The following is a 24,718-nucleotide window of genomic DNA, read 5'->3' on the forward strand; positions in this document are numbered from 1 at the left end:
ACACAGAATCACATGTTCAATGTCCCTTACACACACGCACACACACACACACAGCAGCCTAGGCGCATCTAAAAAGCCCCGGCCAAGCTACAGCCCTAACCAACCAGGCTACCATAAGTCACAAGGCCACACCCAGGTCTGCCATTGACAAAGACAAACAAGACCCATACCTAAACACAAATCTGCAGAGCCCACCCCATGGTAACCCCATGGTAACCCCAACCACCCCTGCCAACCTAACACCTCTGTACCACTGGCAGGCCAACCCCCCCAGTGTCACCCGGGTGGGCGGCGCCCCTACCTCCTGGGCGCGGGTGATGAAGGGGATCTGTGTTCCCGAGTCGAGGTCTTGGTTGATGATGAGGCGTCGTGCCCACTGGCCGGCCCGGACCACACCGCACCCCTGGATGAGCACCAGCAGCTTGGCAGGGTTGGACATGGCATCAGCACTCAGGTAGATGAAGCTCTTGGGCTCCTCCTCTGTGGCATCCACCTGGTCACATGACACAGTATCATCCTTTCATTAGTGCTGCAATTCGAACAAACACGCCATCAAAATCATTTCCAGAAGTACAGTACTCAGAAGGCCATGTTAGCATGTCTTTGGAACGCGGGTGGGTGGGACGGGGGGGGGGGGGGGTCTGACATCCTCCGTAGTAACGAATAAGTCCTTTAAAAAAAATATATGTCCAATGAGTGTGTCCTCAACTGCCCTTGGATGGACGAGGTCCCCAGTGTGCCTAGAGGAATCTCCGAGGAGACACGCACTGTCCATAAAAACCATGGGTGGCAGCTGCAAGAACTTAATCCAAGCAGACAAAGAAAAACGGGAGGGGGAGAAATCTCAGCCTGTCTTCTCTTTCTTTCTCTTGTTCCCTCCTTCTATACTTGGCCCTGGTTAATCTGCTTAAAATCTGCGGTCACAAGTTCAACTCGAGGCAGGTGGACGGACCCACCACTACCACACGCCCGCGGAACCGCGCGATATTCCCGGCGGAATAATGAGATAAACAGAGCAGGCAGAGTGTAAAAGTGTACAGGTGTAATAAAAACTGGGTTAGCTAAGTGATTTATAGGTTGTTCGCGCCGTTAGCGGCGCCTCCCTGCGCCAGAACAACAGAGGCCGTAAACATTCGCTATGAACAGGGATAGAGAAATGCTAAGTGGAAAAAGGACCAATCTTCCTCAGAAACGAAGATCAACGGGGGGGGAGTCAAGCCTGTGTTGAACGATGGGATGAGCAGAGAGCAAGAACGGACCAGTGAGAGGGAATAAAGTCCCTTTGAGCGCATTTGAATGCAAAACAGATTAAGCGACAGATTTTCCTGACTCAGAGACGACGTGTCACAAATACAGTTCATTTGTTGAGGAGACACTTTTGGACAAAGAGAGAGAAATTAAAAAGCTTATTTCCTTCTCTCCGGTTCCTAGTGTTCCGCGGGACACTCGACACTAATCATTCTCGGAAGCCGACGCATTCACGTCAACTTTCACGTTTAATATCCCCCATAATCTTTAGAAGGCCTGAACGCCTCGTTTCTTTTTTCTTTCTCACTCGCAAATACTTACCGGCACGATTTCCTTTGTCAGGTTGCACTTTGTCTCCAGCAGTTGGTAAACATAACGCGTGATGATCTGAAAGACAAAGAAAAGAAAACTGAAAATCTTTATTCGCAACGAACACAACGACGGCACAGTTTGCAGCACACACCTCACGTTGATGCCACTTCCAAATCCATGTACAGCAACACAGCAAGAACAGCATGTAGCTTGAGAGAAGAAGCATGTACTTTTACTGGGTTCGTGTACACAGTGTATAGTCAGTGTATTTGGCCCCTAGACAGACAGGCGGTACTGTACGTGTGAGCTAATTGAAAGTGTTTGGAGTTGGACGTGCCGTGCTCTTGGAGCTCAGAGCTCAGAGCAGTCCCGGTATAGAGGGAATGGACGCCAAGGGAGGGAATCTGTGACACAACCACCGAGCTGATGTTTATCCACCCAGCCACAGCACCGGGGAACTTGTATACAGTGCAATTTCAACCCAGAACCAACGGTTTCATGGTTCAATGACATCAACTTCTTTTTCTTTATTTTTTAACCCCGTCTCCTCCCCTTTCTCTCGCTCCCGTTCGGACTCCTCGGCAGCTGAAAACATAAAGGGCTTTTGTGGCGTCGTTTTGTTTGGACGCGAATGAGAGAGGGATGAGGGAGGGGGAGAAAGAACTTTCTGACGGTCGTGTTTTGGCGTGTTTGTAGCGGATGATGATGATGATGTCTCAGCTGTGGCGGTTAGGGGGTATTACTGGGGGTGTTTATCAGACGTGCCCAGCCTGGCATGGAGGTGCAGCGATGTGGTCTAGTGGCCCAAGCCGGGTGGGCGAGGACAAGGGGTGTGTGGTGTGGCATGGTGTGGGTGAGGTCTGTGGCGCCTGGGGGGGACGTCTGCTGTGACCACAGGGACAGCTGGACAGGCCAGAGTCAGGTCCCTCCCTGTCCTCTGTGTTTGCTTTAGCTGGACCCCCTGGAGCCACACAGGACACCAAGGGGCTGGGAGGGAGAGAGGAGGCGCCGTGGAGGCAGAGCGTGTCACGTCTGAGCCCTGAGACACACACAAACTGAGGGACCACTGTCACACTGTTGCCTAGGTACTTAAACCTATTTACATCAGTACAACACAACATAGTTGTATACACCCATCCCCCAAAACTACCAGATAGCAGTATGGTACGGTCACAGGATCCAATACAACACTCCACAACATTGCACAGAGTTAAACCAATACCTAGAAGTTCAATATTCAAAGCCCACAGTCTCCTCTAAGCAAAGTCAGAGGGAAAAGGCTAATACCAATCATTATAACCACATGCTCTTTTAAAGCCAAAAGAAAGTCATTGCTAACCTGATTATGTGTCTAAAGAAACACATTATGGACAAATGATGCAGTGAGATATGATTAGGAGGGACTAGCCAATCGCAGGCCTGGCGGACAGACCAAATGAGATGACAGATTTGACCATTTGACCCGCTAGATGGGGAACGCTAAGAGACATAGCTGTGGCCACATCAGCTAATTCACTAAATGTCAGGCTCCCTGATGAAGACTAAAATGATTGCAAGGCTCAATATGCACGTTTTTAATGGCATCAATAACCCGAGCAGGAAACTTCATTTGTGCTACATTATTTGTTCAGCGCCTCAGGTGGCCTGAAAACCATCTGACGTGGAAAAAGATAAGGAATGGGGAGGTGGGGGAGGGGGGAAGTGGACAGAGTGTGTGTGTGTGTGTGTGCATGTGTGTGTGTGTGCACGCGCACGCATATGTAGGCAGAGCACGCATGAAACAGAGTGTATATGTGCTGTTTCGTGTGTGTCCGTCCGCCGGTACACAGAGGTCTTTGTTCAGGTTGACAGACAGGCCCAGGGTCAGGATACAGGGGCTTGCTGATTGGAGTCAGATGAGGAAGCACAGCTCTGAGATCAGTATCACTCCAGGCCCGGATGAGAGAGAGGGAGTCCACACACAAGCCCAAAATAACAAACCCCACAGAGGACTTTTTAATTTATTTTACCCTTATTTATTATTTTACAAGGTAAGCTGACTGAGAACACGTTCTCGTTTACAGCAACGACATGGGGAATAGTTACAGGGGTGAGCAGGGGGCGGGGGATGAATGAGCCAATTGGAACCCGGGGATGATTAGGTGACCATGATGGTATGAGTGACAGCTTGGGAATTTAGACAGGACACCAGGGTTAACACCCCTACTCTTACGATAAGTGCCATGGGATCTTTAGTGACAACAGAGAGTCAGGACACCCGTTTAACGTCCCATCCGAAAGACGTCCCCTTATTACTGCCCTGGGGCATTGGAATATTTTTTTGGGGGGGGACCGTCCAACACCACTTCTAGCAGCATCTGGTCTCCCATGCAGGGACCGACCAGGACCAACCCTGCTTAGCTTCAGAGGCAAGCCAGCAGAGGGATGCAGGGTGGTCTGCTGCTGGCAACATGGTCAACTTAGATGACATGGTTACAGAGTCAAAATATCATATGCTGATGAGAGCCACCACACACACACACACACACACACTAGAAGAAACTTCACTACTATGTGAAAATGGCTACCATCGCTGCGTGGGCCTCAGCCATCTCTCTCTGCAGCCGATCAGCGGCATAAGCTACAGCACTTTGTCACATCATTAACACAGTGTTATTAGTCTTATAATGAAAGGCCTGGCCCTGCAGGTAGTGGAGGAGTGCTAAGTGGTTCTGTCTATCTCTCCCTGGAGCCATGTCTGTCTGGGGCTGGCTGCTGGTGCCACTGAGGTTGATTGTGATAGTGGGGGTGCACTCAACACTGACGGAGATTAGGGACATTTGGCTGATGCCCCCCCCAAAAAAACTGCCCAACCGTCAAAGTTAGACGTACTGCCGGTATTACTTAAACTACTCGCTGTGGCAAAAATGACAGCGCGGCCAAGTGTGGCGAGGAAGATGAGGAAGATGCATCTACCCCTGACCCCGTTGAACCTGGGACATCAGTTGGATGATGTCTCCACATGTCTCTGAAAGCAGCGTAGCGGTCACCACCTCCATATCCCAAGGTCTCCTCTACTCATCATCGAGGCCAGGCGATTCTAAACAGACCCTTTCGTCTCCCTTTCTCTGGGGGCCTATGTGGTTCGTTTTAGGGGAAGTGCTGTGGTGACGTACCCCCACGGTGCCCCAGGAACCAGGAGGAGCAGAGAGGAAGGAAGGGTTTACAGGAGGGCTCAGTCTGTTCGAGAGAAAGGTAATCCTAGGGAGCATGTGTGTGGCTGGTGCCAGCTCCCACTGCGGTAGACCGCTGAGACTGCAGGGAGGGAGGGTGGGTGACTGGCCTTGACCAAGCGCTTTCCACTGAGTGGGCGAGGGATAGCACCCCCCCCTCCCTCAGCGCACCTCTCCTACCCTTCTCCTCTTCTCTCTACTGCCACCATCATCTCATCTCACCCCCCCCCCCCCCCCCCCCCCCGTTAAGGCCTTAATGAAGACCACTGTGTCGGTAAGTCGATCTGTTTGTAAACTAACCTGGTGGAGAAACCCTCTTCAAAATAACAGCCTTCCTCAGATAGAGAGGGAGAGGGGTGAAAGAGAGAGAGGGGGTAGAATCCAGACCTCCCACATGGTGTAATGCTCTCTGATTACTCCAGTCGTGCTGGGTCCTGCTGACCTCTCGAGGTGATAAGGAGATGATCCACCGGACATGGGGGTGGGGGGAGAGGAGGAGGGGATAAGGGTTACCCCAGATAACGGGGGTGGGGGGAAAGGTGGGAGAGGAGTGAGTGAGTGTTGCCCCGGGCAAGGGAGGTGGGGGGGGATGAGGGTTACAACTAGGGTTGCAAAGCAATCAGTAATTTGCCAAAGTTACCAGAATCTTCAGCAATTTTGGTAATCAACAGAAAATCTATGGCAATTATCGTAAATTATACTTGGATTTTTTTTTTTTTGAAACAATTATTCACATATTTTATTCATTTATGATATGTGTGTCCATATAGTTATAGTAGCTAGACCATATGGTTCAATAAAAAAATGGCCTAATTAATGAAAAAAGCATCTAATCAACAACGGCATCATTACCTCTGCAGCTTGAGCAACTATTTACTTTTTTCACAACTGCCACCAACAGTTTGATGCCAAAATATTGACAACAAATACATACTGGTAATGTGTACAAAAATATAAAACATTTTTTATGCTGAAACCCTGATATGAAACAGAAATGGTATTCACTAAATGGATGGTTTATATTTAGGAGAATGTTTTACAGCTTTCTCATTCTCATTTTTATTTCAAAATCATCTTAGTCAATTATTTCATATATTTTTTACATGCGATGAGGCCACACAGAGGGACAGAGATAATTAGACGCCTGTGATCATCTGAAGTACCCAAAAGGGCCACTAGATGTCTTGTGATGGGTTACATAAAATCCATGAAAGAAACCAACATTCTGGTAGTTTACTGGTAAACTTCTAAAGTTTCCAGTAAAATACCCTCCCTTTGCAACCCTAGTTACAACTGACATGGGGGGGGTGGGGCGGGGAGATGGGAGGAGGAGGTGGTGAGGGTTACCCCGGGTCTGACCGTAGCTCAAAAGCCCAAACACAGACCACAGTTGGCTATGGAGCAGGCCTGCCGTGCTCTGTCTAGTGGTGGCTGGAGATGTGGGCCTGAGGAATGGGAGAGTGACCTCTACTGACTGTACTGGCTGGTTTAAGTACCGCTCTACCACACTTCCCAAACAGAGAGAGGGAGACAGAGAGAGAAAGAGAGAGAGAGACACACGAGAGCAGGCGGTCCGGAGCTCTCTCTAAAAGCCACTTACGCAGAGAGGCACACGGCGACGATATCAAAGCTGTTTACATAATGAAAGTGAGGAGAGCTCGGCATGCTTACAGTGACAGGGGCCCGGGAAAGAAACGCTTCTTCTTGAAGGAAGAATAGAAAAAGATGAAGAGAATCCCCAAACAACAACAAAAAGACAACGGCAGCAGTAAAGCAAAGCTACGGGAGAGAGCAAAAGGAAGAATAGTGTTTATTTTAAGGGTGGGCTTGTCTAACATCAGGCTGAGATTTAAAATAGAGTCAATTGTTGTCTTACTTCAACCCCCTCCCGTCTCGTCTTTTTTTATCAGTTGGGTATATGGAAGAACAAAGCTCCCCAACGCAATTCCCACAAGGTCCCTGTGTTGCGTCTGCCTGTATCTGGGGGAAGTTTCTTCTCGGGAGAGAGGGAGGGGGGGTCTGCATGGAGGCTCATCTCACTTCCTCTCCCGCTCTCCCTCCTCTCAGGCTACGCGCCGTGCTGCGCTGCACTCCTTAATGGCAGTCTAATGACCACCTCAGGTGTTACCTCGGAAGCCGGCCGAGGGATAATTCACTTTCAAAGTACGGCGCCGTGGCTGCCTGTGCTCTGGCTCGCCTCCCTTCCCCGCCCACCCCTCACTCCCTCCCTTTCTACCAGCCCCGCCGTGGGGTTCGAGGAGTGATGAGATGCCATAAATCAAGAGAGACAGCTGCCATTTTGCTCCTCTTTAGAGGGATCCTCTTAACTTCCAAAACAAAACGTCCGTGACTGATAGGGGTGTGTGGGCTCGCCGCTGCCATCGCGCGCCCTGCTTCCCATCTCGCTCACGGGTATACAGTAGAGCAGAGGCCTACTGCTTCCTCCCCGGGTGGGTGAAGGCGAGCGTGTCTTTTTGCCATTTCATCATTACCCTTCAGTTGTACGCTCCTTTTAAAAGGTAACATGACCATACTCGTGACTAGATAAAACACCAGATTGCGGATTAAATTGGCATGTACTGTTCATTTGATCAATTCAACTGCATGTACAGCACACACAGGACCCACCGGTGTTAACTAGTAGCTTTGAGCTCGTCGTCGCAAACTGGCTCTACTGTATAAAGGGATGAGCCAACGATACACACGGCAGAGAGAGAGAGAGAAACACACACAGAGAGAGAGAGAGAGATCTTCACAATACAGCCATCTGGCTGGGCCCAGGTTCATTAGAATATTGTGTGTGTGTGTGTGTGTGTGTGTGTGTGTGTGTGTCTGTCATCCCACAGATGCAGGGAGGTGGGGAGAAAAATCCTCATTTATTAACAGCTTAATTCAGCTCCATCTGGGCCTGGCATCATGCTTGTCATCTATCAGGGGGAACTATCACTTACAGCAACAATTACACTTTCACTGAGCCCTACAGGGCCCAGGTCACCCTGATTCTACACACACAGGCATGCAAGACCGCGTGCGCACACACACACACACACATATAACCTCAAAGGTAATCCTGGAACACACACACACTCACGAACAATAGCTTATGAAGAACTTCAGAAGTGTGCATGTACAAGCGTGCGCACACACACACACACACACACACACACACTTGCTGAAATAGACAGACACAGCTCCAAGGGGTACTAGATAGCGTTCAATGATGCAGATCAAACAATGATCTCTCATTCGTGTGTGTGTGTGAGTGTGTAGCGGGTTCGGCTAAGACAATAGTGGGAGATATTAACACGGGGAGAACGTGGATCGGCTGACTGAGCACGAGGCAGGCGTTTCAATTTCCCCCGCAGCCCCCAGAGGCCCCCCCCCCCCCACACACACACACACACACACAGTAAGTTAATGCCTCCATCTCTCTGTGTTATCCCATCAATATCAACACCAGGACAGAACGGGTGAGGCTGAGGGGAAGGGGATCGCTGCTGGGCTACAACTAGCTTCAGATCACTCCCAGGTTGTGGTTCATTCAACGGTCAAACAAAATACATCTCCTTTCAAACAGCGATCAGCACTAAATCACGATCGGAATAGAACTAGCATACCGTCCCCCGCCGTGCCTATGTGTGTAGAGTAGCCTGGCGCTGCGTAGCGATGCTGCCTGGGTTCCTGTCGTACTAATGGAGATGTCAGAGCGGGGATGCTCTTGCCCCTGTTCCCTGGCCGATGGAGGCTTTTTGATGCATTAGGTTTAATCTAGCTGACAACATGTAGAGAAGACCAGGGCTTTCACACACACCACTCACACAGATACCAGAACAAACAGCCTTTTAAATCGCTGCACAGGGTCTTATCCAAACAGGGAGAACAGATGTGACGCTTCTGCCGCTCACATCCACGCACGCACGCACACACCCACACACACGTATCCACAGGGATCGACACAATAGCAGTTTATTCAACAAACAGCACCTTAAATTATTGGCATCGTGAGGCTGGTATTCAGAGGTTTTCAGACAACTCAATTCAATATGCTAATTCACCACAAACTGGGACATCATAAAAAAAACGTTAATGTAGAGTACAGTGAAGGATTTGTGCTCCTTGGAAAGATCTTCGCATTGAGCTGTAAAATATATAAATAAAATGAGAATACTTATTAAAATCTGGGCCCACAATGCAATGCCCCTTCATTCAACCCCAGCTGCGAATCTTTCCTCCACGCCGGCCATCGCGACGTCGTCCGCCCATTCAGACGAGGCTGAAGTGCAAATTGGACATCTGGTGCTGTGATGCCTCTCACAATGTGGCCGCCATTTCTCCCTAGCACTGCACTGTCATAGCTAGCTCTGCTCGGAAGACTGGCAGGGCCACAGAAGAGAGGGAGGGAGGGAGAGCGAGAGACAGAGGCAGAGAGCAACAGAGAGAGACAGATAGAGGGAGCGAGAGAGAAACGGAGAGAGAGAGAGAGAAACACAGAGACAGAGAGCAACAGAGAGAGACAGATAGAGGGAGCGAGAGAGAAACAGAGAGACAGAGAGAGAGAAACACAGAGAGAGAGCAACAGAGAGAGACATATAGAGGGAGCGAGAGAGAAACAGAGAGACAGAGAGAGAGAAACACAGAGAGAGAGCAACAGAGAGAGACATATAGAGGGAGCGAGAGAGAAACAGAGAGAGACAGATAGCGAGAGAGACAGAGAGACAGAGCGACAGAGAGAGAGAAACACAGAGACAGAGAGCAACAGAGAGAGACAGAGAGAGCGAGGGAGAGACAGAAAGATCGAGATGACGCTGGCCCCCACCCATGCGGGTTGGGTGGGCGCTCTCTTGCTCATACACCCCCAACCCCAGGGACAGTCATGGAAGGGCATAGCCTCTCCTTGCTTCCCTGTCCACCCCTGCACAATGCATATTGGGTAGTACACCCACTCCAGGGCGATTGGTTGATCGAGGGCATGCATGCTTCAGGACGGCCATTGTTGTGAACGAGGGCTCTCAGCTGCCGGATATTTTTTTGCGCTCACATCTAAACCTTGAATTACCCAGGCCTGATCACACACACAGGAGTCCTAACCAACAATAGCCACGCAACTCTCTGTAACTCTACTCCGATATCTCGTTATCACAAGCTAGCTTCACCAACCGGCAAAGCCTTTACGTTCCCAACGAACGAGACGCCGCCTCTTTTGAACCACAGAACGTCAATACCATATTAGCTCCTTAACGAGTTAACTAAGCGTCTGGGCCTGCGCCTGATGTCCGAGTTCAGGAAGTTTAACCGACTGCGTTCTCGGGACGACTCCAATCCGCGCGACCAAAGTGTTTGCTTCCAGCGTTTCAGACGCTGCCGAGATACCAGCAGGAGAAAGGGAGCTTTCAACAAAAGGCTAGTTCACAAAGGACGTACCTGGATTAGAAATTAAAACACACAGGTAATCCCACCAAAGAGTCCATCTTTCGCTTTGAACTTGAAAGAACGCGGGGAACAATTAAAAGCAAAATAGCGGGGTTGCGAATGAAACAAAAGATTTACCAAAGAAAAGCATTGGCTCGGGATTAGCTCATGCATATTGCACGGCTTGAGACGGAAGTGAACTTTTGGGTGAGGTGTGACAGCGTGATGGGTACATCGCACGTCAGTCAGTGCGTCGGTCCCGTCCTTCTGTCAGGGGCTAACCGAACCTTCAGGCTGGTAATCCTGACAAGCGGATATCAAATACAATTGTATTGGTCACTTACACATCTTTAGCAGACGTTATTGCGGGTGTGGCGATATACAGTATGTAGGCCTACATTGTGTGACATATGAGCTCTGTGTAGCTGCGTCTCCATATACAAGCATACTTACCAAAGCTGTATGATATATACACACACACACTTACAGTGGTATTGGTGGTGGTATTAAGGGCCTGGTGGTATTAAGGGTGTTTTGAATGTGAAGGTGTAAACAGCACGACCGCTGAGCCAGTTATAAATCAGGGCTTGATCACTCAAAACACAACACAACACACACACATACTAAGACGGTCGTCCACCACGGCTGCCAAGGAGGATCCACCACGTCCTGCCAACCACCGTGCCCACAAACACACGTCACTCTCAAGAGATGTGCCAGGCAGAGCCAGAACACATTATGCATAGAGGCCCTTAGAAGACAACTCCGAGAAATAAAAGAACACACACAGTCATGTGACATGGTGTGTGTGTGTGTGTGTGTGTGTGTGTGTGCGCACGCGCGGTGCGTGTGTGTTCAATACCGCTCTAAATCAAATGAAAGAGTTATTCAATCTGGGGAGCACAGATAGAAAAAAAAACAATCCTCATCAAAGTTTGCCCTTAATAATACAATGTGGTAGGATCTATTCTCTCATTTACTTATTCAAATTCAGGGATCCTTTCCTCTTTTGTCTTGTTATAATGAACTTCCTAACCTAGAGTAAAACCGACATTTTTCCGTACAAAAGACAAAAGGACTATAGTAATGCAAAAGTAGAAATGGCAATATAACGCATGCCCTGATGATTGATAGACAGAGTTAGAGGGGGATGACGACGGGGCTGAGCAATAACAGTACCTACCTCTCCCAGGGCCTCGTAGCGTTTCTGGTTCCACCTGTGGAGGTCCTCCCGGGCGTTGAACACATACGCCTCGCCCGTCGTGGTGTGCCTCAACCTGCCCTCTGATAGGCACAGACAGAAACGCATACAGACACACAGACAGACAAAGACAGATGGAGAGACACACAGACAGACAAAGACAGATGGAGAGACACACAGACAGACAAAGACAGACAGAAACCGACAGGTAGATAGACAACGATAGACAGAAAGACAGACAGACCGAGAGAAAGATGGAAGGACAGACAGAAACAAAGTTAATCGAGGCCAATCATTGAGACTGATTGAAACCCTCTCCAGGGGGAGTAGTGGGGAAACTTCTTTCAGTATCTCAAGTAGTTTTGTGCCAGGGTAGGGGTCAATCTATCAAACAAATTGAAACATAATTTACAAATTGAAAAATCCTCAGAGAAAATAGCAAGCAGTTTCAAATTCCTGGGCTGAATATCAATCAATTGCAGTAGCCATTCAAAACGGAACTGGCCTCAACTATAAGCGTTCAACTGCGGTTGGGACGTGCGTGGCAGAAGGGTCTGGAAGGATAACGATGGACCAATTCCTCAGGTTCCCGGAAGTCAGAGAAAACTAACCGCTGTTCAAACCGACTGCCGCTTCAGTACGGCAGGAAAGCTAATGATAGTGTGAGGAGTGGAGCAGCGGTAGGAAGGGAACAAATTTGGTGTTGGGTCTAGACCTACGTACGGACATGCTGAAGCAGTTCAGCCCTGTCGAAAGAAGCAAACTAGCTTTGACCTTCCATTCAAACTGAGCCCCATGCTTTTCTGCGCCTCTCTCCCTTCACGCAATAAAAAGCGTTTGTGGGTTCGGTCCCCCCCCCCCCCCCCCCATCTGGCAGGTACAAGGCCCGCGGATGCGGGGCGCTCTTTCCAGTCACGAGTCCAACGGCCTTCTGGGACGTCTGGCAGCTCAGGCCCAGGCAGCAGGTGTGGCGTAAACTCTCTCTCCTTCTCATTCCTTCTTCATCTCTCTCTCTCCATTTTTTCCGCTCGTCCAGGCCTCGTCACATTTGTCTGTGTCCACATCCACCTGAGATGTGAGGAGGAGAGAGAGAGCACCACAACTGTTCCCCACGCTGCCTTTGAGGCTGGGCTTTGAATGGCAGCCAATCAGCATTCACTCTCATTGACCCTGGTAACTCCAATGCCACCGCTCTCTACCAGGCCGAGCCAAGCGGGGAGTGACTGGGTGCAGTGTATGTGCATTAGGAGTTACATTACGGGCAAAAGTGGTTGAATCATTGGGTGGAAACTAGAGATACAAACACAAATTCAGAGTTTACAGGGGAGAACTTTTTACCACCCGTGTTTATTTTCATAGCCCAGGTTCATTTTACAATAACAGCTAAATGAGGAACAAGCAGAGAATAATGTGATGAGGGAGCGAGCAATTCAAGACTAGTAGCTTTTTCAAGCTAAACAATTATCCCCGCGTCGGTTTAATGACTCCAAATACAGAGGTTTACAATGAGGCCATCTATCCTTCCGTTGACACCGCAACATAACAAAGAACAAAAATGTGTTCAATTTAATTGTGACCTCTAACGACTGCAAAACGCAGAACGCTGAAAAACTCAAAAGTACACAACCCAAACAGCCGGAGGGTCTCATACTTTCTCAATTATCCCGCAACGGCAAACCCCGGCCAAAGAAAAAGCATCATGTTAAGATAAAAGACTGCATAAGCATTTTCATCTCTCCCTAAATTGCACCAATTTACACCCTGTTATCGCGTGATAAATCTTACACTGCTTACTCGCCCGGCATTACAACATTTTGCTTTCATCGTTAGCTGTTAGACAACATTTAGCACCGAAAAGCCAGTTTGTCAACATGGAGAACTAATAGCCAGCTTGTGCCTAAGAGATGGGCACAGGGGGGAGGGGGGGGGGGGGGGGGGTATCGGTTTAAAAAGGCGCCCGCAGAAAAGTACCTTGAAGAAATCAATTATACATTCACGGTGGTGAGAGGAGAGATCTACGAAACAACGGTGTGTGTGTGTGTGTGTGTGTATACGAGAGTTCAGCTCCATCGCCTCCACAACGCGGCCTCTCAGAGGATTACGTTTCCGCAACTTTTCTCCCCTTTTCAAGCATAATTAGCATGCCGTTCTCGATTTTGGAGCTTAATTAGGTGTACATAACCTTGGATTTCCAGTAATGAAAAACCGGAGGGCTACTGTGATGAAGCCATCATCTTTATAATTAAGATACCTGTATCAACTGTACACAGCCTTCTATATATTCATTTCATTACATGGTCATATTTCTTTTTACACTATATAGACGTAAGCTAACTTTGCTGCGGGAGTGAAGAATACCGTACAGTCGTGGCAGTGCTGAGCCGGAGGGTCTTTAGTTTGAATAGAAATGATATTCTTGGAGAGGAGAGTGAAGAAAGACAACCGGGCAGGCTCCTCAGAAGTGGCAGCCCGGGCCTGTTCTTAGGCCAGGTTATGCAAATCCTCCGTCAGAATGAGCGCAAGGCTGAGTAGGTTACTGACAGGCCGTATAGTACACAACATGTCCTCAGCCACAGTACAGCCACACAGTCATCAGAGACTGTGACAGAGAGAGAGAGAGCAGTGCAGGAGAAAGAAAGAAGAAGAGGGAGAGGCCACTGGGGGAATATTAAGAGCCAAACACACTAGACGTCCACCTGGGATAAAATAATCCATACATACAGAATATAAATGATATGACTTACGCTCGTTGAAGGCATACTCAAACTCTTCAAGCGTCTTGGGGAAATTGAGCGGAGGTTCGTCCTTCTTCATGAGTTCGTCCAGGTCTATCCTGGACAACAGGTCTAGGCCAGGTGTGGGGAGGGACACAGGAAATCTATATTAGCTACTTAGCCTTGCTAAAACACAGAGGGCGGCCTTTTCGTGGTGCAAAATCATTGAGCAAAGTGCAAAAAAATACCAGAAACCTCAATCTGTTAGCGTGATTTAACTTGACTTTTTTTCTTCAACAATGTGTCATATAAGGAGGCAACTACTTATGTATTGCTCAGTTTAAACTCTTTACAAACATTTGCCTTCTTATAAACACATGTTGTTTTAAATTAAATCACACTGCGAGATTGAGGCTTACAGCACAATGATTTTGCAACACGAACATGTTGCTCAAAGGCAGTCATACAGAATATAGGCCTAGTTTCATCTCATCTGTTGCTTAATGTTTGTTCGTTTTTATGGATCCCAGGACTCCCAGGTGCCATACTTGTGAACTTTTGCTTTGACCATGGCTTAAACCATTAGTCTAAAATGGCTAGCTGCCAGCTTTTCTCATAGGTCAACCTGGCCAAATTACCCACGATGCTGAGGACCTCCAGCTGAGCAGATAATTATCCGGTAACAAAATGACAAACCAACCCATCAGAGACGTTAAAAAGTAGAGCCCCCATCCAATTGCATTTGTTCAACAGGTCAAAGTGGCCACCTGAAGCAGATTGTTAAACCAGACAACTGCTTGGTTTCATTTGTTACCCATGGTCTAAGTGAAGTGTGCCAATATATTGTTGCTTGCTGCTTCCTTGACTAGGCTACTGACGTCACACAAAATTCAAAAGGGTTTTCGCATTACATGACAAAATGACACGGTTTTGCTCATCCATTTAACACGCATCCATGCACTGAATAAAAAAAGACTAGGAGGATTATATAACACGGAACGTTGCATTCAGACACCGTAAAAGTCAAAGACTCCTCGCGGTGTCGTCAAAGCGCAGCCATACTGCTATAGCCTGGAGCGGTAGTGTGATCCACTAAAGTAATCAACTCCATGGTGTTGGCATATGGTGGCTTTGAGTTGGAATCACATTTGGGTCAAGATAATTTTTAAAAAGGAGAATACCCTCCATTGCTGGTCCTCAACTGAAATAGAGCAAATGTGACGAAGTAGCCTGTTATCAAAACCCATTTAAAACCTTAAAGTGTAGAAGTCTACGTCATTTTGCCTATATTCATTGCAGTGACTGATATTTCTGAATTAAACCTCTGAGTGTTGCCTGCTCTTCGATTCACAGTACAACCACACAATAGCTATTTAAACCCACGTTAGGCTACGTCCAAAAAAAGGGTGTTGATATAGGTGTACACTAGCACAGCAACAAACAACAAAACACATCCGTGACAATGAAGAAAGCTCTGTTCTTGATCACAATGTCTATATAGGCTAGGCCAGTCAGTAAATAGCATGTTACCAAATTGACAGGGAAGCACAATCAAATGATGTGTCTTTTACTGCATCGGCGTGGTGGGAAAAGTACCCAATTGTCATACTTAAGTGACTGTCACTTAACATACTGTGACAATTGTTGCTGTAGGGGACCATCTTGGTTGAACAGAATGCAACTAATTAAAAAGGGCTAGGTATTCAGTGCTATTGTAGTGTTTCCTCTCATTATAGCATCATGCATACACTATCACTAATTGGGCCTATTACAAAAGGAGGCTATTGGACGTGGTTAGCGGTCATAAAAAAAAAACACTGATTGCTACATACCTTTTTTGACTTTTACATGAGCAATACCCTTCGAATAATATAACTTACGCCTCATGAGCTTAGTTCAACTGTGTTACCCCATCAGAACCCAAAATATAAGCTTGTTTACTAACGTAAACAAACACCGTATAGCCTCAAAACATGGTTAAAACCATCATTTTGATATCAGGGACGTCCTTGCACCCATAGCGCTGTATGAATGAGATTTTTTTTTGCCTCCCAAATACCGTTTTCTCCTTTTTTGTTTTCCAGGTTTATGTTTTCCCCATTTTGGGGGGGGGGGGGGGGGGGGGGGGGGCTCTCAAAATCATACTTATTTAATAGAAAAACAACCAAATTGGTTGTTCTAAGTCCATAAAAATGCTTAAACCACATCAGGAGACCACTGAGAACTGGAAAATAAATCGAACACATTTGGATTTTGGGGTGTAGTTACCCCATTTACTGCCATTGTTTTTGATTAGTGGCGTTTCTGCAGCGCTCATATAATTGCAGAGTTTGCCAAACAAAATGGCCACTGGATTGATGCAAATAATCATTATATCATTCTGCCAGGTAGACATACGCTACTTGGTAGTCAAAATATAACCAGAAGGTTACAGTTAGCATCACTGCTAACGGCTACAGAAAGTGTAGACACACATACACCGAAATAAGCTTTTTGTGCTTACAGAACTTTTCTGGGATATTTTATTTCATGAAACATGGACCAACACATTATATGTTGCGCTTCTATTTTTGTTCAGTATAAGTTCAATAAATGGAGTGTCCGTGTGTCCGTCCGCATTCTTCACAATGCAGACTTTATTGGGCCCTAAGAGTGGTTACAACACTCCATCCCCATCCCTTAGCTGTTTAACAAAACTGAGGTGAGGTTCCTGCTTTGTTATTGTTTAAACTACAAATTGCCCCTTTACTAGTCTCCCGATCTGTTCCATATAAATGGTTGGTGTTTTGCCTTTATAGGGAAAAGCATCCTAAATAGGCCTAGGCTTAACCAGTCAATTCAAACATGGCCATGTGTGTCCCAACTTTACTGGAAACTATGGAAAGACAAAGCGGTTATTGAGAGGAGAAAATCTCTAAACTATAGGCTTCAGCCTAAGAAGGCAAGCACATGTCTCCCTTCAGCAGAATCAGACTGAAGTCCTTCCTACTCTAATAGACTAAAGTCCACTCTGCAAACAGCATACCACCCTGCATACCACTGCTGGCTTGCTTCTGAAGCTAAGCAGGGTTGGTCCTGGTCAGTCCCTGGATGGGAGACCAGATGCTGCTGGATGTGGTGTTGGAGGGCCAGTAGGAGGCACTCTTTCCTCTGGTCTAAAAAATATCCCAATGCCCCAGGGCAGTGATTGGGGACACTGCCCTGTGTAGGGTGCCGTCTTTCGGATGGGACGTTAAACGGGTGTCCTGACTCTCTGAGGTCATTAAAGATCCCATGGCACTTATCGTAAGAGTAGGGGTGTTAACCCCGGTGTCCTGGCTAAATTCCCAATCTGACCCTCAAACCATCATGGTCACCTAATAATCCCCAGTTTACAATTGGCTCATTCCTCTCCCCTGTAACTATTCCCCAGGTCGTTGTTGCAAATGAGAACGTGTTCTCAGTCAACTTACCTGGTAAAATAACGGTAAATAATAATAATAATAAAAACAAATGTTGACGCAAACAGTAGGCATAGCTGACAGACAGTAGGAGCGGGCTGAAGATAGTTATGACTTGCACTTTTCACAAGTCTCCATTCGCCCCGATGACACCAATGAATACAAGTTTGCTCGTTTATCAATGACTTTGGAGCTGCGCGTGTGCACAGCGAAAGACAACATTTTCAGGGTACTTTACACAAACCCACAGTCACTCATCTGCACAAGGAAGGAAATACCAGTTACCTAGTTGCTCACCTTTCAGGGCAGTAGTCTTCTCTTTATTCTCTTGGCCGGGAATCTGGGCCATAGTTATCTACAAAATGAACAGTATAAAAGTACAGGGTCAAGTAAGCATGGGTCTCCTCTTCTTGTGGATCACTGCTGGTTAGCGTTACTCTACATGGAAGGGAATAGAAAATGATTGATTGTTTAGTTAGTTACAATGTACTTTAACAACATTGTTTGTATTGTGGAGGGAGGTACATTATAGTGAAGGCAGCACATTCATTTCTAATAATAGTAACAAGGAATGATTTCACACAGGTATGCTGAAGGCATTGTATCCATCTTGAGTAACGTTAGTTAGCAAGGCACACAGAGTAAACCACTTCCCTTACAATTTCATTTCTGGCATTACTTGACACCACTGTTGTAACCACACTGCATTATGCGGTACCATAACGACTACCGTGTAGTTATTGCATAGCCTAATTTAATGTGGCTAGGTAATGTAGACGATGTAGCTAGCTAAACAATTAACATGCAGAAGTGTGCAACTAAGTTAACTAGCTAGCCACCTTAGCTAGCTGAAATACCAACAAACACTGCCATATCAAAACGCGTATGTTACAATTTAGACAAAGCAGGGCAGGCGACTGTCTAGGTCAAAAGACAGACATAGGCAACCCAGATGTATTCATGCATAAAATAACAACCAAATGTTAGGGACTGAAAGTGCATTCATGCCAGTGAAGGCACGTCCAAGAGAGAAGCATTCGTTTCACACGTGTGCATGTCGAAGTAAACGCCAGTGAAATAATACTATGTTTTACAGTCATGCATTTAGCTTCGAACACATACCACCACTACAAACGAATATCCAAAATAACAATTAGCCAGCATCCCCTGCTTCCTTAAAATGTACAAAAACAGGAAGGAATCTCAGAATTGGAAGCTTCCGGGTTACCGAGACAACCGTCTGGAAGGAATATTTAAAGGGACAGCTCCACGCTGTTTCACCCACCATGTTTCACATTGGAATAATTGTGAAGCATTAGGTATGATTTTCTCATCCTATGCCCCCCGCCCCCACCCCACCACATCCCTGCAACAATGTTTTCAGAAGTATAAGCAGTTTTAATCCTCCTATATAAACATTATATCCCAAAGGCAGGATAGGTCTACTGTTTGAATAAATATGTGTCCTTACATTTGCTCAGGGATATCAAAGAGTCATTACTCCTGCAGAAGCATATTCTCATCCTAAACATTAGAATAAGCTCTTCTTTGGAATTCCCTCCTGTGTAGACTAAACCAAATCAAAGCTTCCATTCTGTCCTGAGAATAGAGGAGAGAAGCCCATTATGTAAACCCTAAAATCTTACAGGAGCAGTGGCTTAACACATTTCTACACCAATATGAAAATAATGATTTGCTTATCGTTATATTATATTAAATGTAAGCAGCACAATTTTTCAGATAAAGCAAAATAATAGTTTGAGAGTATTTTGTTGTTGTTAGTATAAGTATTCTACTAGTCGTTCATATACTGTATGTATCCTACTGATAACACATTTGAATGAAACTAGGAAAAACAGCAACATATCTGTCTAGTTGACACGCTATGTATGTACAGCGGAATAAATAGCAATGTGATGTGATGAAATCATGAAGAAACTATATTATTTATTATTTTCATGTTTAATTCTGGTAGATTCTGTCTCATCTCATGAATAAGAAAATACAGAAAACCTGGAAACAAAAAGTATCACAAATCACAAATAACAAACTACGCTCTCAGCGCACAAATGTCTGACTGATGTTATATGGTGGGACACATTCTGGTGACCTTGTGTAATCATAACCCATCTTTTCCTCTAAATCGGGGGATTTGAAGTTACTTTTTTGGGGAACTGGGAAAGAAATATGCTGACACCAATGCCTTTACACAAGCTTCTTCAACTTCAGTGATCACATAGTCCCTGGATAAACATATTCTCAAGCAAACAAACTCTGCCTCCAATCCAGAAACCTGTCCCGTGGATGTGCACCAAAAATATGAAATCCCAGTGATAACAAACAAGGAGAAGAGTGTATCTCTCGGTACACATACATGAAATCATTCATGCAAGTACACACACACGCAGGCAAGCCCACACACACACATGCACACACACAGGGGAGCACACACCCAGGGTTTGAAAGTAACCGATTACATGCAATCGGTTACATGTCTTTTTTTTTATTTTTTATTAACTGCAATCAGTAACGTTACCAAAACATTTTTGTAATCAGATTACAGATACTTTTGAAAAACGACATGATTACTTCTCGGATTACTTTTAAATTCAGAAAATACCTAATGACACTTTCTCTTTTCTCAATGACATTCAACTCAGCATTGAAAAAAATACACAAGATTAAGTTTGATCCACCTGAGGGAGTCTGACCACAAGTCAGAGGTCACTACGATGGCACACCAAATGCATTTGATGGATCCTTTTTGTCTTCTTCTAATGCCTCTTAAAACCCTTCGCACTCATGGGAATTGACTAACATGGATTGGGCTATACTGAAATGTTACTTACAGAAGAAATATGAAAAACATACTACGCATCGGCATGGTAGCAATTGAAAAGGTACAGTTTAGGATATTATGGGGAAATTATTAGACCAAAGTTCACCTGACACAAGATTGAATCAAAATATTACACTTGATTTTATGTACATTTTACATTTTACTTTATTTTGTTGCATTTGTTGATAACGAAATCTGAAAATACTCTGGATACATTCGGTAATAAGAATATTCCTGGAAAATGTGGGGTAGGTGCAACATAAGATAAAAACATTACAAAGGTTTGAGTGAGAGGACTAACTGATGTCTCCAAGTGGCCACACACCTCTCCAAAGTGTGTACAATTCCCTAAGCAATTTCAATGCACTTTTAGACTCAAAGAAGAATCTTCAACTATACGTTATATATTTATTCACTCTCCTAGCTGTGCCGTTGAGGAACTAGAGTTTCATTTCGAACCCAACCCTGCATCTCCGCCGTCACACAATTACCAACAAGCTCTCACAGTCTCACGTCAGAATCAAACGTTCATCCATGTTTCTCAAACATAACATTTCAAAGTGTTTTGGTGACTTCTCTGTATCGTTCCAAGGTTAAGTTTAGGTATTAATCTGAATTCTTAAGGTTAGGCATTAACTCAGAATGGTTAAGGTAAGGGTTAATGTTTGGGATAGGCTTAAAACAAACCTTTTAGGGTTAGGGTTATCGTTGGATTCAAACATGCAACCTTTCGAAGCAGAGGCAGATGCTTACACCCATCCATCATCCCTGTCCACAACACCTACTTGAAGGTAATAGCACTCACTGTTGCGCCTAGTGGCCGGTTTCCACGTCATCTGCCGATGTCCTCAGACATGGATGGAAGTCGAATACTGACTTGTATCACGGGTGATCTGCCTGCATTTACTTTTGTTCTATTGCCAACATGACTAGCTAAGTTATAAAATACGATATTACAGTGTTAGGCTTTCACAGGGTAATTCAGAGAAAAATATCGTAATGTTGGTGTGCATAAAAAGGAGTCATGAGGGCATTTTAGGTGCGTGTTCCGCGGCAAATGTCCTTCACAATAAACAAACATAGGCTCATTCTGTTCAGAACAACCCAGGGTGTGACGCCATGTCATCTGGTAACTGTACATCAAACATGGGGATCGGGATTTGGAAATGTGAGGTGCTTGTATGACATCAAAGTGGTATTTATTCTAATCCTCAACGTCTCATCTTTCAAAATACATCGAGTCATTTTAATGTACAGCATTTCCCTCACTCAGACAACAAAAACTTTGCAAATTGTACCCAATTACTGGGAGGGATGGGGGAAAACTTCTTGTCATGCGTGACGCTTAAATTCAGAACAGCTGTTAGTCAAACCCCATACCGCGCCAGATCCAGAGCTCTGACATCATGTATAGCATGTTACTGTACAGCCATTACATTCCAATTTAGGCACTTGTTAAAAATCTGCAATTGTCACTCCCTATACGGGTATGAGTGTAAAGGGTTACATGGAAAGTAATCCAAAAGCAACTGAAAGTAATCAGATTACGTTACTGAGTTTGGGTAATCCAAAAGTTGCGTTACTGATTACAACTTTGGACAGGTAACTGATAACATTTAGTAACGTACCCAATCCCCCCACGCATGTGCACACACACACACACACACACACACGCACACGCACACACACACGCACACGCACACGCACACACGCACACACACAGCTTCTCCCTTCGCTGTACTGCACAGACGTTGCAATGTTTCTCGTTTAACACAAAGGGCTTTTGGAGGAAAGAGTGCAGCAGATTTAATTGATGATGTTTGCTGCTGCATGCTGTTCATCCTGGGCTGCCTGGGTGACTCCGGGGGGGCCTTGGGATCCAGGGCTCTGGTTGAAGTAGGCTTTCTGCAGCTCCTCCACCAGAGGCTTCTCTTCATCTTCCAGAACTGCACCATCCTGCATCTCCCACCTGGAACACACATACAGACAGACAGACATATACACCGTGCTTAGTTAGTTACCAGAGTTTTCTATCGTCTATAACACACACATATCCCAGCTCTGTCTGACAAAGAAAGACAGAGACAGAGACACACACACACACATACATACATACACACGCACACACACACTTCTCCCTCAGATTCTGCCAGGTTCAGCACAGAGATCAAGTGGAGAATACTCCAATGCCCACACCACATGCACTCAGTGCACTCTCGCAGATGTACAGCGTTGGTATAAAAACCAAGATGTACACTGTGAAGTTTTCATATGGGAATGTGTCTTGGTATTTCAGAGTGTACAATATGTCAGATTCAGAGCTTTCACTGTCAGCCTGTGTATAGAACTCTATGTTTTACATACAAGCGTGAGAGGACTGCTCCCAAAAGAGGTTCCAGGAAACATCAACACAGTGGAAAATGAGGAAGAAAAACAGAAGCTTTCTCTCTGACAACGTTGAAATATTGATGTGGAGTGCACCTACACTGGTGGTTGACTTCACCTGCTCATCTCACAGCATACAACTCCTGACCCTCTAGTGGGAAGCACAGTCACACGGCACAGTGGACAACTCATAAGGGACAGGTATGATCTGGGTTTAGACTTAAACGGAGAGATTGGGATTTTGACAATGAAGCCCTGTATCTACCTCCCCAGAGTCATGAACTCGCGGATGCCATTTTTATGTCTGTGTGTGTGTGCAGTTCGAAGGAAGTTGATAGCTACCGTAGCGTTAGCATTGTCTTGCGAAACCACCTCTACCTTCCTTCAGACTGGACACAGATACATACAAATGGTATCCACGATTTCATCTGACTCTAGGGAAGTGGATACAGGGCCTCTTTGCCAAAATCTCGAACTATCCCTTTTAAGGTGCCCAACTCTTTTACCTTATCCCTGTCCCTCTTCACCCTCTTCTCTCTTTTTCCACTACTTTTCTCCCTCGAGAGAAAGCCGGCCCTTTGAGCTGTGACTGTGGTCAATCAAATGTTAATATCTATATGGAGAGCGAATGAGCGCAAGGTAGAGTCATGTCGTCCTGTCCAAAGAGAACTCTATCGAACTGTAAATGATTGCATTTTCATCGCAATCTCTGTCTCCTTTTATTGCCCCCCCCCCCCCGCCCCCCACCTCGCTCGCCTATATATTCACCATATCTTCAAACGGGGGAAGGTAGACGTATTGTATATGTGTGAGAGGGAGAGCTTTGACCATGTGACGCATTCCATGCATACAAAAGAGCGGGCTCCTCCATGCGAGCGCTTTGATGGAGTTTCTGCCTCAGTCATTGTGTGTATCTGGCTGAATCAGACATCCTCTTTCTCTTCCTCTCCTGCACTGTCACCGTGGTAATTACCGTCTATACGGGGAGGATTTGTTTATGTAAATATGTGCATTTGATGCATGGGGCCCTTCGCACATGTCTGCTCTCTTCTCCACGGCCTCTTTTTCTCAGTCTCTTCTCCCTCTCCATCTCTCCCTCTCTCTATCACCGAGCCAGTGGACTGTCACCTGATAGACAGACCAACGAGGGGGAGGATGAGGGGTGGAGAGGAGAGAGAGAGAGGGGGGGGGGGTTAGTTAAGTCAGCCTCTCCTTATGACAACTTTATACCTTCCTGAAGCCACCACACACTGACACTATAGTAGAAATGATGGGGTGGGGAGTAGGGAGAGAGAGAGGGGCAACAGCTATACCTCATGACTATTACACTACACAGTTCAATAAAAATCCAATCACGTCACTTTATCATCCTATAGTCAGCCATGATTTGAAACCCCCCCAAAACAAATAATGGGAACATGAAAAACATAATATTTACAAATGTCACAGACGTGCAAAAGGAACCATGGGAGGAGGGAGGGAGGGAGGCAGGAAGAAACGCTAAAGGTTTTTCAATGTTTAATTTTCAAATAGGATTAAGCAGAATGACATTTAGCTGAAGGTTACTGGCTGAGCGAAGCGACGCATTGTCTTAGCTGATATTGATATTCAGGAAGCGCCCCGCTTGTCACTGGGACAAACAGAGTTGATGAATGAGAAGCCTTTCTGCAGGAAGGTGTTAAGTGCAAATTTACAAGAAGAGAGAGAGAGAGAGAGAGAGAGAGAGAGAGAGAGAGAGAGAGAGAGAGAGAAAGAGAGAGGTCTAACATACCAACACTTGCCATGTATATATCTAAGCTACCTTATGCTACGAACACTATACAATGTCCAGACAGTGCAGTTTCACATTCACAATGCCAACTGTCCTAGACCCTGACAGAAATGCATTCTAACTGGGACTGAGGGTGATTTAGCTTTAAAAACACACACCAACAATATGTGATTCTATGGCTGTAGCT

At 45.9% G+C, this 24,718-nt stretch overlaps 2 protein-coding genes across 9 annotated transcripts in view; both read right to left on the minus strand.

The window, feature by feature from the left end:
• fam172a (family with sequence similarity 172 member A) overlaps window positions 1-18,785 on the minus strand; it is a 191,191-nt gene extending 172,406 nt beyond the window's left edge. For 3 of the 8 annotated variants that reach the window (XM_055886031.1, XM_055886027.1, XM_055886028.1), the window contains exons 1-6: window positions 18,659-18,785; window positions 17,822-17,891; window positions 14,127-14,228; window positions 11,365-11,465; window positions 1,570-1,635; window positions 302-493 (exon numbers count right to left, since the gene is read on the minus strand). In XM_055886031.1, the coding sequence (XP_055742006.1) occupies window positions 302-493; window positions 1,570-1,635; window positions 11,365-11,465; window positions 14,127-14,228; window positions 17,822-17,891; window positions 18,659-18,700 (573 nt within the window). In that variant the 5' untranslated portion in view covers window positions 18,701-18,785. Of the gene's footprint in view, window positions 1-301; window positions 494-1,569; window positions 1,636-11,364; window positions 11,466-14,126; window positions 14,229-17,821; window positions 17,911-18,658 lie in introns of those variants that run through there. The other 5 variants (XM_055886030.1, XM_055886023.1, XM_055886025.1 and 2 more) reach the window with 5 other exon arrangements.
• Window positions 18,786-19,479: 694 nt separating this feature from the next.
• The window catches only part of kiaa0825 (KIAA0825 ortholog), a gene marked incomplete in the record, with an annotated part of 170,173 nt that continues 164,934 nt past the window's right edge, over window positions 19,480-24,718 (minus strand). Inside the window, 1 exon segment of the mRNA XM_055886033.1 lies at window positions 19,480-22,344. Coding sequence (XP_055742008.1) covers window positions 22,182-22,344 — 163 coding nt within the window.

Source organism: Salvelinus fontinalis, chromosome 28 (assembly GCF_029448725.1).
Source record: "Salvelinus fontinalis isolate EN_2023a chromosome 28, ASM2944872v1, whole genome shotgun sequence".
Classification (NCBI taxonomy): Eukaryota; Metazoa; Chordata; class Actinopteri; order Salmoniformes; family Salmonidae; genus Salvelinus; species Salvelinus fontinalis.